At 44.1% G+C, this 13840-nt stretch overlaps 1 protein-coding gene across 1 annotated transcript in view; it reads right to left on the reverse strand.

Annotated features, from left to right (window-relative positions):
* ric8a (ric8 guanine nucleotide exchange factor A) overlaps window positions 1-13840 on the reverse strand; it is a 473887-nt gene that overhangs the window by 243928 nt on the left and 216119 nt on the right. Inside the window, exon 8 of the mRNA XM_070534856.1 lies at window positions 1713-1885. Coding sequence (XP_070390957.1) covers window positions 1713-1885 — 173 coding nt within the window. The remainder of the gene's footprint in view (window positions 1-1712; window positions 1886-13840) is intronic.

Consider the following 13840-nt stretch of genomic DNA (forward strand, 5'->3'; position numbering starts at 1 on the left):
TGGGGGCGATCGGGAGAAGCGGCGACGTGGCACAGGAGAGCGGCTAGAGCGGGTAGGCAGAGAAGTGTTGCCGGAATGCACTGGCTACGTTTGCGGGGGGAACCGAGGAGCAGCATGAGGGCTGTGGGATGGGAGGTAGGGCCAGGGGGTCGAAATCCACGAAGACCAGCAGTGATGTGAAATATGGCTGATACGGCCACAAGTGAAGCATATAGGCTTGTCGTCGGGAGTGCGCCATCTGGATTGCGATACCGCGTTGGGGCATTCAGGCTGTGGGTGCGTATGGCAGTGCTGGATGGAGTGTAGTCAGGCTGATTAACTGAGCAGACGTTGGTCAAGCCAATGTTGGCCAATTCCTGGTGCACGACGGACTGTATCAGTGAGACGGTCGCCTGGCAATTGTCGGGGCCATGAGTTGGGGTTGTGACAGGAGATGCGGCTTCTATTTCATGTCGGATGATATGTAGGACGTCATCAGAGCGATCGGGCGTGGGCGGACTGCAGAGGTCTTCGCAGGTGGACGTAGCAGCCGTGCTGGGAAGGCGGGGAAATGGCTGGGCAATGCGGCGACTCTTGGCTTCTTCAAATCGCCGGCATTTGGTAATAATGGCTTGCACAGTGGAAGAATTCTTGAAAACAAGGAGGAGGTGGAAGGCTAAGCCCTTGATGACGTGTGCAACCTTATCAGGTTCGGACATCTTCGGATCCACTTTGCGGCACAGAGCGAGCACGTCCTGGATGTACCCGAGGTAGGATTCAGTGCTCGTCTGGGCACGCGAAGCGAGGTCTTTTTGGACGGTTAGCTGACGTCCAACAGGCTTGCCAAACAACTCTTTCAGCTTCTGTTTACAAATATCCCAGCTGGTAAGTTCCTCCTCGTGGGTCTGAAACCAGACGCGTGCCGTGCCCGCGAGGTAAAATATCAAATTAGCGAGCATGATGGTCTGATCCCAGTGGTTGCTGGAACTCACCCGCTCATATAGTTGAAGCCAGTCTTCAACATCAGTGTCGTCGGTGCCAGAAAAGGTTCCTGGGTCACAGGGTTGTGCTAGAATGACAGTGGGCGTGGGTGCCGACGGGCCCGAAGCATCGACGCCTTGTGCTGGCATTGTTGATGTAGCCAAGGAGCACCCGCTGCATAAATCCGTCTTGATAATGATCCCGCAACCTCCACCAAAAATGTTACGGGGTTAAAAACAGTCAGACGTATATTTACAGGATATTTACAATAATCGTAGCGGCTGACAAGATGGTAGACAGCGCGCGAAGTCCAGAGAGTCGTCTTCTTCCGACCAAGCTGACAACAGCTTCTTCGTCAGCGTGTCACAATATCTATGGAACCTCACAATGACTACAACGGTGGTGATGGCAAAAATTCACTTGGAGTGTCTGTAGAATTGTTCTCGCAATAAAAACTATCAGCTTAGGTTTAAACGAATACTGTACTAGTCTGCTAGCAGTGATGAGGAGGACGAATGAGCACATTTACTCGGTTCACATTGAGTATTGTTTTACATAAATTTTGGGGGGAATACACTCCTTGGAAGGCGTATTTTGTTGCTTCAAGGCCCTTCAATGGTGCTTTCTTGTTGGAACAACTCCTGACATGGGTTTGAGGTGTGATTAAAATGAATGCAATGTTTCTTTATGGGGTCTGCTTTCTCATACTGTCCTTGAGGAGTATCCTTGGAGAGAATAAATGTAACACTTGCCTCTTCCACGTGGAACTTGTCAAGGCTGCAGGTCAGATTGTAGAGCACCTTTAGCACTTCAGCTGCCAGCGAAGCCTCCTCGGTGCTCAGTACAGGGGTCACTACTGTCGGGCCCCCAACAGGATCACCACCGTGACGCCCACGACGACTGAGGCGCATACACCGCTTGGGTCCTGCACCCGGGGGGAGAGTCTATTAACGCTGCTGCTTCAGTGCACAACGATCTATCTTTCTCTGTACAGCCTGCTGGTGCTTCTACTTGGGAAATATATTGTGAACCCAACCAAGGACTATACCTATAATATTTAGTTCTTACAGCGATTTGTGTGCACACTAAGCTCGTGCACTTGGCCATGAACAACATGCATGTACATTGTACACTGCTATGTAACTGTAGAAGGTGGCAAAAACAACAACAATGATTTGGTGGCTGCACACATGCTGTATTTAGTTGTATAATAATCACACCCACACATTTGCTCTTTAAAATTAACATCTTTTTTTTTTCCACAGATAACTTTTGTCCTGTGCAGTCCCACAAATGAACAATCGTGCTGTAGTTTCCCAGTTGACTTATTCCAGCTGATGCCCTAAAAAAATTGCACTTAAAGCACGGCAGTAGTTGAGCACTTATTAAAGACAAGGACGAAAAATGATACACACTGGCGCTACTCACAACAATGAACTTTAATTCCTTGACAGAGCCGAGCAAAAGTGCCTCCGAATCCACTCCGTCAACCACGTGAACCCCATTGCCACCAGAGAGCAAGATGACAAGATAAAGCATACAAACAGGAAGGAATGAAATTTAGTTACACATGCACAAAAAACTCAATTCTTTGTCGGACAATGCTAAGGAAGTCTTGCTGATACAGGAACCACCATGATAGTCAATCTGCTCAGTCTCAATTATTAAATGGGTGAGTTCACACTTGCTGCTTCCTGCTATCTCCGTTTTATCGAAGACACACCCACAAGCATGGCAATAGCTACAAAACCATCTAAGGCCAAAATGAGAGACTGGTGGGTTAGTTGGTAGGGCATTATTTACAAAGTAGTGCAGAAACACATGGACGATGAAAGAAACAGACGGGACACAGTGCTAACTAACAATTGAGTGTTTATTCCCGAGAGGAGATATATATATCACCACACAAAAGGAATGGAGAGGGAAGAGACAAACAAATAAACCCAGCAAGTTCAAATCACACAGGCAGCTAACGCGACAAAAACAATATTTCTTTCTCTGATAAGGAGACTGACGGCCAACAAACACAATTCTTACTCCTGTGGGAGGCAAGGCACCAAGGCAACGAGTAGGCAAGCTCTAGTAACAAAGGACCTAGTAAAGAAACAACAATGAATGAAAGTGTCCAACTGAGGAGATAAGATAGAATTCACGGAACTGTCAAAACTGATCAACAAAACGAAAATAGGTGATATTAAAAATTATAACGTCAGAAAGACTGAAGCAGCCGTAAAAAATCGATGCAGCCTGAAATCAGTCAGAAGGAAACTCGGATTAGGACAAACCAAGATGTATGCGCTGAAAGATAAGCAGAGTAATATCATCAGCAATCTTGAATCTCGAAGGTATAATAAAAGCAGCGGAAGAATTTTATACTGACCTGCGCAGTACCCAGAGGACTCATCATCATCATCATCATCATCATCATCTGCCTGGTTACGCCACTGCAGGGCAAAGACCTCTCCCATACTTCTTCAACTACCCCAGTCATGTACTAATTGTGGCCATGTTGTCCGGTGGTTGGTGGCTCTCTATACGAAGTGTCTATCAACTGCAAGGATCCCAGAAAACTGGAAGAATGCAAACATTATACTAATCCACAAAATGGGAGACGTTAAAGAACTGCCAAATTATAGGCCCATTAGCTTACTCTCAGTATTATATAAAATATTTATCAAAATAATCTCCAATAGAATAAGGGCATCACTTGACTTTAGTCAACCAAGGGAACAGGCTTGCTTCAGGAAAGGATACGCTACAATGGATCACATCCATGTCATTATTCAGGTTATCGAGAAATCCCCAGAGTACAATAAGCCTCTCTATATGGCTTTCATAGATTACGAAAAAGCATTTGATTCAGTAGAGATACCAGCAGTCATAGAGGCGATGTGTAATCAAGGAGCACAGACCGTTTACGTAAATGCCCTGCAAAATATCTACAGAGATTCCACAGCCACCTTAATTCTACACAAGAAAAGTAGGAAGATACCTATAAAGAAAGGGGTCAGACAAGGAGACACAATTTCTCCAAAGCTATTCACTGCGTGCTTGGAAGACGTATTCAAGCTATTAAACTGGGAAGGTTTAGAGGTAAGGACTGACGGCGAATATCTCAGCAACGTTCGGTTTGCCAATGACAAGGTTCTATTCAGCAACAATGCAGACGAATCATATGATCGAGGATCATAACAGGGAGAGTGTAAAAGTGGGGCAGAAGAATAATATGCAGAAGACAAAGATAATGATTAATAACCGGGCAAGGAAACAAGAGTTCAAGATCGCAAGTCAGCCTCTAGAGTCTGTGAATGAGAATGTTTACCTAGGTCAACTAATTACAGGGAACCCTGACCATGAGAAGGTGAGAAGGTGAGAAGGAAATTCACCGAATATAAATGGGTTCGATTGCATATGGCAAGCATCGTGAGCTCCTGATTAGGAGCTTACTGTTATCATTGAAAAGGAAAGTATACATCAGTGCATTTTACCGGTGCTGACATATGGGACAGAGACTTGGAGACTGACAAAGAAGCTTGAGAACAAGTTAAGGACCGCGCAAAGAGCGATGGACCGAAGAATGCTAGGCATAGCTTTAAGAGACAGAAAGACAGCGCTTTGGATCAGAGAGCAAACGGGTATAGACAATATTGTAATAGACATTAAGAGAAAAAAATGGCGCTGGGCAGGTCATGTAATGCGCAGATTAGATAAGCGTTAGACCATTAGGGTGACAGAATCGGTACCAAGAGAAGGGAAGCGCAGTAGAGGACGGCAGAAGACTAGGTGGTGCAACGAAATTAGGAAATTTGTGGGTGCTAGTTGGAATCGGTTGGTGCAGGGCATGGGTAATTGGAGATTGCAAGATTGCAGGAAGAGGCCTTCGTCCTGCAGTGGACATAAATATTGTTCTATGGTGGTGGTGGTGGTGATGATGATGACGATGAATCTCTGCAGCTTCTACTATTTCTGTGGTGAGCTGGTCAGGGTTTCTGGCCAGCAAATGAGTGGGTAAAACAGATTTGCATTCACAGCGTGCGTAATGCACAGCAAGGTGGCCTGATAATTCTTTATTCAAGAATTACCTCGTATTGCCCGAAGGCGTTATAGCAGAGGGGGGTTACAGGAGGGAAAAGTAACTGATCTTCACTTGTACAGCACATTTGCTCTTCACACAGCTGATTCCACTGCACAATAGTTTAGAAAAAAAAAAGGAAGTTCCAAACAAATTCGACCTGGCATGGTACTCGCAGATTTTCGGAGAATGATCATTATGCCTAGAAACATAATGTGGTTGTTTAAAATATCTTTCACTGCTAATTCCAGCCTTATTGTTAAATATGAGAAATAGAAACATAAGTCTCAACTTTTTCCTCAGAGAGGAAAGCAATGCCCAATTCAATTCGTATTTCATTTCAGTACAACTTTCTCTCCCTCGATACCACTCGAGGACGAACCCAGCAGCTTAGTTTTGTATTTTTTCCAGTTTATCAATCAAGATTTTTTTGCATGGGGTCCCAGACAGCATAGGCATATTCCAAAATCGTTCTCACATATGTTAGGTAGGCAGTTTTTTTAGGTTTGGCTGTGAACATTTCAAATTCCTCTGAATAAAACCGAGTGTCTTACCAGCTTTTACAATGACGTCATCCACATGAGCAGACCATGAGCAATCAGATGATAACGTGACACCTAGATACTTGTTTGTAGGTTCGTTTTTTATCAGGGTATTATTTATCTGGTAAAGACTTACAATCCTTTTCTTCTTTTTTAAACAAACATGAACACACTTTCTTGAATTCAAATTCATCCTCCACGTGGAATGCCAAATATTATTACGTTCTAAATTTGATTGTAACGTGGCAGCATCTTGATAACTCTTAATTTTCCTATAAATAACACAATCATCAGCAAACAACCGTATACACGAAGAAATACTCACAGAGATATCATTTATACAAAGTAAAAACAAAAGTGGCCCTAAGACTGAGCCCTGTGGGACTCCTGATGTCACATCAACGTATGCCGAGGTTTTGCCATTCAAAACAACACACTGCCAGCACTGAGACAAATAATTTACAATTTATGTGAGCATACTTGAATTTATATTTAACATTTTAAGTTCAGTAAGAAGTGAATGCGACACTGTGTCGAATGCCTTACCAAAATCTAAAATGACAGTCTGTTTGCCCTCCTTCATAAGCATGAAGTGCCAATTCATGGCAAAGCTCAATTAATTCAATTCAATTAATTCAATTGATTAATTCAATCAACCGACAAATCTACTTGATAGTCATCCACTCTGCTGGCAACTCAGAACCATGTAAGCTGACCTGCCTGCATATAACCACGCACCCTTCTTCCACACTTCGGGCCACGCCACCGCAGTTGGAATGTTTCGCTCACAAGTTGCACTCGTACAGGTTAGTTACCTTGAAGCTTCATGTTATCGTAGCAACAATCCCTGTCTCATTGCGGTGTCGTGGTGCCCTGATATGTCCAACGGTATCACGCGGTTTGTGCGTACAGCACTGTATCTTTGGCGCCTGTTATTGCTAGGCGGAGACATTGAAGCAAATCTTGGTCCAATGACGAAAGCACAAGAAGAAAAACTTGACATGGTATTCAGTGCCGTACAACGCTTGGAAGCGAGTAATTCTAACTTGTTGGAATCAGTGAACAAAGTGTTACACATACACATTGGACTAAAAAATGACCTTGAAGTACTAACTAAACGCGTACATGAAGTTGAAGGTAAACTTGAGTCTCTTTCCTCAGAGAGACCAATCTCAAGCCAAGACGTTAATCTAGCCAAAATGCAAAATCAAATCCAGGATTTAGAATCAAAATTTGCATCAGGAGTGTCGCCTCAGTCTTGCAGTAGCAGCAGCAGCGAGCGTGATATATCGATGATGCACGATAAAATAGACGATATGGAAAACCGCTCGAGGCGCTCTAATCTCCTGTTTTATGGCATACAAGACACGGGCGAGTCGGAAGACTGGGAAACGTCCGAGCAAATAGTAACTAAATTCTGCAAAGATCAACTAGGAGTATCAACAGCTTCAATCGCACGTGCGCACTGCCTCGGACGATCTTCAAGTGCACGCACTCGACCAATTATTGTGAAGTTTTTCAATGAAAAAGAAATCGAAACAGTGCTTAGTAATGGCCACAAGCTGAAAGATACTAACTTTGGCATTTCTCGTGATTACTCAGAGGCAGTTCGCGATAAAAGACGTAAACTTTGGCAGTTCTCTAAAACCATAAAGAAAGAAAAAGACCGTGTAAGCCTTGTCTTTAACAAACTAAAAATTAAGAAGGAAGTGTACGTATGGGACACTCAAGCAAATTGTGCGAAGCTCGTTTCCCCGGTTGTGTCTCCAGTTTGACATGGCGCCAACCTTTCAACTTCACCTGAGGTTCCACAAACACCACAAACATTAACAAATAGTACGATTAATACTGGGGACGGTTGCTGCTTTTTATACACTAACATTAGAAGCGTTATGTCTAAAAATGTCGCACTATCTTCACTAACCGACTCAACGTCGGCAACAGTAATAGCATTAACTGAAACTTGGTTGAACGATGCTACTCCTAATGAAAACATATTCGTTTGTGAAGCTGATTTTAACATCTTTTGTTGCGATAGGAAAAATCGTCGAGGTGGTGGTGTCCTCCTTGCAATAAACAGACAGTATATCGTAGTGCCCGTGGTTATTAGCACTTTCCTTGAATGCGTAGTAACTTGTTTTAAATTCAGATCAAGTAACGTAATTATTGGTGTCTTTTATCGCCCACCGGACCTCACTTATGGGTTCACAGCAGAATTTCATCGCATTTTTACTGAACTTACTCATCGGTTTCCACACTCTAATGTAATCATTTTTGGTGATTTTAATTTCCCAGACATAGCATGGTCCACACAATCAACCTGTAGCACACAGTCAGAGTCGCATGCGTTCCTCCAGTGTTGTCTAGATTTCAGCCTAACCCAATTAATTTCAAGCCCGACAAGATGTTCTGCACACTCTTCTAATATTCTTGATTTGATCTTAACGAACAATCAAGATATATGTTCTGAAATAACTCATATTACTGGTCTATCCGATCATGATGTTTTAACTGGTCGCTTTATTCCTACACCTATCAAAAGGCAAATTATCAGCAAGCAGATTAGGTGCTACAAAAGAGCTAACTTTGATCGTATTAGCAATGAACTATCGCTTTTTTCTATCGACTTTCTGAGAGATTACTTGTCGCGGACAGTAGAAGAAAACTGGTTACTACTTAAAAATGTGCTCACTAATCTCATACATAAATACAACCCGGTCATTACCATAAAATCCGATAACACTGCTCCTTGGTTTTCGCTGAACCTTCGTCGCCTAAATAACAAGAAAAAAAGATTTTCAGGCAAGCTGACAGAAATAGATTATCTAAATCCTGGCGTCGGTACAAGGCATGTGACGAAGAATAGCAAAGTTTACTCAAAGCCACGCGCAGACAATACTATAAACGGGACCTGTCATCCATGTTAACAACTAACCCTCGGCGCTTTTGGCGTGTCATTAATCCCAAGCATAATTCTGACATCGTCCTTACTGATCATGACGGCGCAGCAATAACTGACACTGATTGCTCCCAACTACTGAACAAAACTTTTTCATCGGTATTCACGTGCGAATGTTTGGAACCGTTGGCCACCATGACTCGCACTGATTCGTTTATGCCGGAAATAATAATTACCGATCCTGGAGTTTATTCTCTCCTCACTAATCTTAAGATTTCATCTTCCGCTGATAACACTGGCTTAAATAAAACAATTCTAAAAAATATTGCCCCAAGCATCTTCCCAATACTGTCCGCCTTATTTTCACAATCACTATCAACAGGCGTTATTCCTCATGATTGGAAGGTGGCTAAGGTAGTGCCATTTTTTAAGTCTGGGGATCGTTCTTCACCGCTTAACTATCGACCAATTTCTTTTAACAAGTAACATTTGTAAATTAATCGAACATATTATACATTCCCAGGTCATTAACTACCTTGAAGAACATAACCTCATATTGAAGCAACAGCACGGTTTTCGCAGAGGCTATTCATGTGACACTCAGCTCGCTGGTTTTATTCACGACATACATTCATCAATAGACACCGGATTTCAAGTAGATGCCATTTTCCTAGATTATTCAAAAGCATTCGACCGTGTCCCTCATCATCGACTTATTCACAAACTTACACAGCTGAACATTGACTCTACTGTTGTCACATGGATAAAAGACTTTCTTTCTAACAGGATGCAATTTACATCGGTTAACAATCACAACTCATCTCTAGTCCCCGTAACATCTGGTGTACCACAGGGAAGTGTACTTGGGCCACTACTTTTTCTAATTTATATTAATGATCTACCAGACAGCATCAAATCTAATATCAGACAATTTGCTGATGATTGCGTCATATATCGTAATATTCACTCTAACTATGATCACGACATTCTTCAATCTGACCTAAACACAATAAACGTATGGTGTTCAACTTGGCTAATGCCTCTAAATCTTACTAAAACTAAATTCATGTCTTTCACTAATCAGATGCCCCGAACATCAACATATTACATCTTAAACAACAGCCTTGTTGATCAAGTTTCCAGCTACAAATATCTTGGCGTACACTTAACCCCTAACTTGACGTGGAATAATCACATTAACCATATTCTCGCTTCTGCAAACCGTTCGCTTGGTTTCCTTAAACATAACCTCAAACATGCTCCCGTACACTTACGCAAATTGGCATACACAACACTAATACGCCCTAAAATAGAGTACGCGTCAGCCATATGGGATCCCCATCAGGCATACCTAATAACTGACTTAGAAGCCCTGCAGAACCGTGCTGTACGCTTAATCTTTTCAGATTATTCACGAGAAACCAGTGTAACAGCATTAAAAAATCGCGCCGAGCTTGAAGCCTTGTGACTTCGCCGTAATATATCTCGTTTAACACTATTCCATAAGCTTTACTATCACGTATCTCTTCATAACGAGTTCATGCGTGAACCCTCAGCCATCTTTCCGCGTCGGGATCATTCTTGTAAAGTAAAAAGCATAATGTGTCATTCCCTCGCATTTGGTCAGTCATTTATACCTCGCACCGCGAAAGAATGGAATAATCTTCCTTCGCACATTGTCACCGAAACAAATGCCTCAAAATTTACAGACGCTCTACGCAGTACCATGAATACAAAATACATCACGTCTGACTCTCTGATATGTAAACATTTTTTTTCCTTTTTTAATGCGCCTTTAACCAAAGCTTCCATGACAGTGTCACATTTATTACAAATAATTTAGAGTTGCTGTACTGATAACTATCATTATTTTTTTGTGTTTGTACGTTGATGCACTGTAATTAATTTTTCCCAGTTCTGTTTTTCCATTGTAATTAAATTTACGCACTGTTCACCTCACTTAAGTAACATTTACCCTATGTAATACCCTCCCTAGAGGGCCTTTAGGGTTATTGTGAAATAAATAAAATAAATAAATAAATTGTGTTGTGGAAGACAGACCTTTCCGAAACCCGTGTTAGTATATTATTATTTGTTATATGACACATTATTTCGATATATAAAATATGCTCAATGATTTTGTACAAGATGGATGTTAGTGATATAGGCCTGCAGTTTGCGACATCTCTTGTGGAAAGGTACAACTGGAGCGGTTTTCCAATGAAGTGGAGCCCTGTGCATAGTGACTGCACATAGCTTAGGTAAAGATACAGCGTGGTCCTTTATGAAACGGAACATGCGAGCACATGGCCTGTGCTCTGTGGAGGCTGCTTAGAGTGCCAGCAAGTGGCAGCAAGGAGAAGCACGTCTGCTTGTGGCGTCATCTGTTGGTGCCCAGAATAACCGGGCATGGCCGATAGGCAAGCGCCTGCTAGAATTAGCGCGAACTACGACGAACTACGATGAAAAATACTGTGCCCCGTAGAGGCCATCGAGGGCGTCATCGATACGAGGTACGATGACGCCCTCGAGGTAGCGGGTAGATGTCCTTCTTCGTTATGCGGTTGAGGTGGCAGTAATCGACGCAGAATCTCCATGAACCGTCCTTCTTTTTGACCAGCGCGATAAGGGATGCCCAGGAACTTGACGATGACTCAATGATGTCTTTCGCTAGCATCTTGTCAACTTCCATTTTGATGACGTGATGCTTCGAAGCTGACACTCGGTAGGGTTGCCGATGGATGGGTGGATTATCGTCTGTATGTATACAATGTTTGACAAGTGATGTCTGGCCTAAGGGCCGGTTGTTCAGGTCGAATATATCCTTGTAGGAAAACAATAGACTGCAGAGCTGTTCAGTCTCTGCAGGAGTGAGATCCGGGGCGATCCTTTTCCTAATGTCGTCAGTACATTTAGCAGACCGGAAAGGCTCACAGGCAGTGTTGACGGCGAAGGTCTCAACGCAACTAAGTTCGAAAGGAGTGATTGTAGCCAGGGTGATATCTCTCGGCAGAATTTGCGCAGCAAGCCCGAAATTCACCACAGAGAGATACATGTGATTGTTCGTGACCCTTTTTGCTGAACCTATTGTATGCAGAACGGTAACGTTGTGGGTGAGAGCGATAACAGTTATGGGAGCGGAGATGTAATCACCATCGGGTATTGGCGTAGAAGACGACATTTCGATGTATCTGATAACCTGTGGTGGAACGTGAACAAAATCAGTCGATCTTAGGCGAATGTCGTGTGGTGTTGGAGGAACGTCCAGCAGAGGCAGGTCAAGACGCACAGTACTTGAGGAACCATTGATGAGCGCTGAATGGGCGGAGAGGAAGTCTAGGCCTAGTATGAGGTCATGGGGGCATTGGTCAAGCACAGTGAAAAGGACAACAGTATGGCGGACGGAAATGCTCACACAAGCAGTACACATTCCGATCATGGTCACCATGCTACTGCCGGCAATTCGCACGAACTGAGTAACGGCAGGCATGACAATTTTCTTTAAATGGCGGCGTAGGCGGCTGGTCATAATCGATATGTGTGCTCCAGTATCTATGAGTGCTGTGACGGGTGTGCCATCAACTCGGACATCAAGAAGGTTATTTCTTGTAAACGTCGTCAAAGGAGGATTTTGTGGTGAATGCCACATTGCAGCACCACCTCGAGGTGCCGCTTTGCCTAGTTTTCCTGCTGGGACGGTCCTAGGTAGGTCGGCGACGGCGAGCGGTGAAGCTGGGGCGGACGTGGCTGACGACTTTGAGGCGAGGGCAAGCGAGCATAGCGGCGAGTCGACGTGACATCGGAAGCGTCATAGAAGCGACGAGGTGAGGAACTTCGGGGCAAACTTGCATTCCAGAAGGTGGTTCAAGGAGGGGACGGCCAACGGCTCCGGCAGTGATGAGAAACGTGACCGATTCGGCCGCAGCAGAAACAGATCAGTCTGTTGTCAGGTGTACGCCAGTCCGATGGATTCCTGGTAGTATAGGGATAACGGACACTGTGAGGTGGACTGCGATAGGACCGAGGCATAGGAGCAGGGCGGGTGTAGGGCGACTCAAGGAGCAGGTGCTGGGAAGACCCATATTAGCGATTTCCTGGCGGAGCACGGACTGGATCAGCGATATCGTCTCGGCAGTGTTGTTCCAAGATGTCTATTGAGGCGAGGCAGGAAATGCTGCATCGAGTTCGTGGCATACAATTCGGGTCACGTTTTCGCTTGGTGGTGGCGAGCTAGATTGGTCGGTGGAGTCGGTACAGGAAGAGGTCGCTTCAGTATTTGGAAGTCGTGTAAACTTATTGTATATACGGCAACTCTTCGCCTGCTCGAGACGGTGACATTCCTTCACGATGGCGTCGACAGTCGATAAGTTTCTAAAGACTAGAAGGTTGAATGCGTCGTCCATAATGGCTTTGATAATGTGTCCAACCTTGTCCACCTCTGGCATGGATGTGCCGATTTTACGACAGAGGGCTAGGACATCCTGAATGCAGGCGACATAGGACTCGGTAGCAGTTTGGGCACGCGTGGCGAGTTGTTGCTTGGCGGCTAGTTGTCGAACGGTCGTATTGCCAAAAACGTCCAAAAGCTTCTCTTTGAACAAGTCCCAGCTGGTTAGCTCTTCTTCGTGTGTGTAAAACCACGTACGCGGAGTTCCGTCGAGGTAGAACACGACATTGGCCAGCATTATGGTCGGGTCCCACCTGCTCACCTTGCTGATGCGCTCATACTTCTTCAACCATTCTTCTACGTCAACACCTTCGAGGCTGGTGAACTTGCCGAGGTCTTGTGGCTGAGGTAGAGCAATGTACTGGGCATGCGTAGTCGGCATTCTAGCTGCAGTCGCGGTTGCCTTCCACTGGTCAGCATGGTCCCAGGCTTGGCGAGACGTCTGCTGCGAAGCTCCGTGGCGAAGACGCGTACCCCGCACGTCCACCAAAATGTCACGGGTATAAACTATTTACTGGGTCATGACCGAAGAGTAAGCAAAGGGGGGAATACCCAGCACCTCCACCAAAATGTCACGGGTATAAACTATTTACACTATGTATTTACACGATGCGTATATATACAGCAGCACCGAAGCCCGAGAGGCTGTTGCCACTTCATCGTCTTTACCGTCGACGACCTTGTCCTCTTTTCCGCCATAACAATATACACGAGATCCTATGGAGGTATATATGAGAATGCCTTATAACTACATATGACTAAGGAGATTTATGATTTTGACTATATATAATAAGTAATGAGAGGTATAAGCATAAGTAAGGTTAATAAAGACTAATAAAATTAGTTACGATAAAATAAGTTAAGTGTAATGGTGATTAATATATGGTAATTAGGAATAAAGAGGCTAATTGAAATCAATT

Source organism: Dermacentor albipictus, chromosome 3 (assembly GCF_038994185.2).
Source record: "Dermacentor albipictus isolate Rhodes 1998 colony chromosome 3, USDA_Dalb.pri_finalv2, whole genome shotgun sequence".
In the NCBI taxonomy this organism is placed as follows: domain Eukaryota; kingdom Metazoa; phylum Arthropoda; class Arachnida; order Ixodida; family Ixodidae; genus Dermacentor; species Dermacentor albipictus.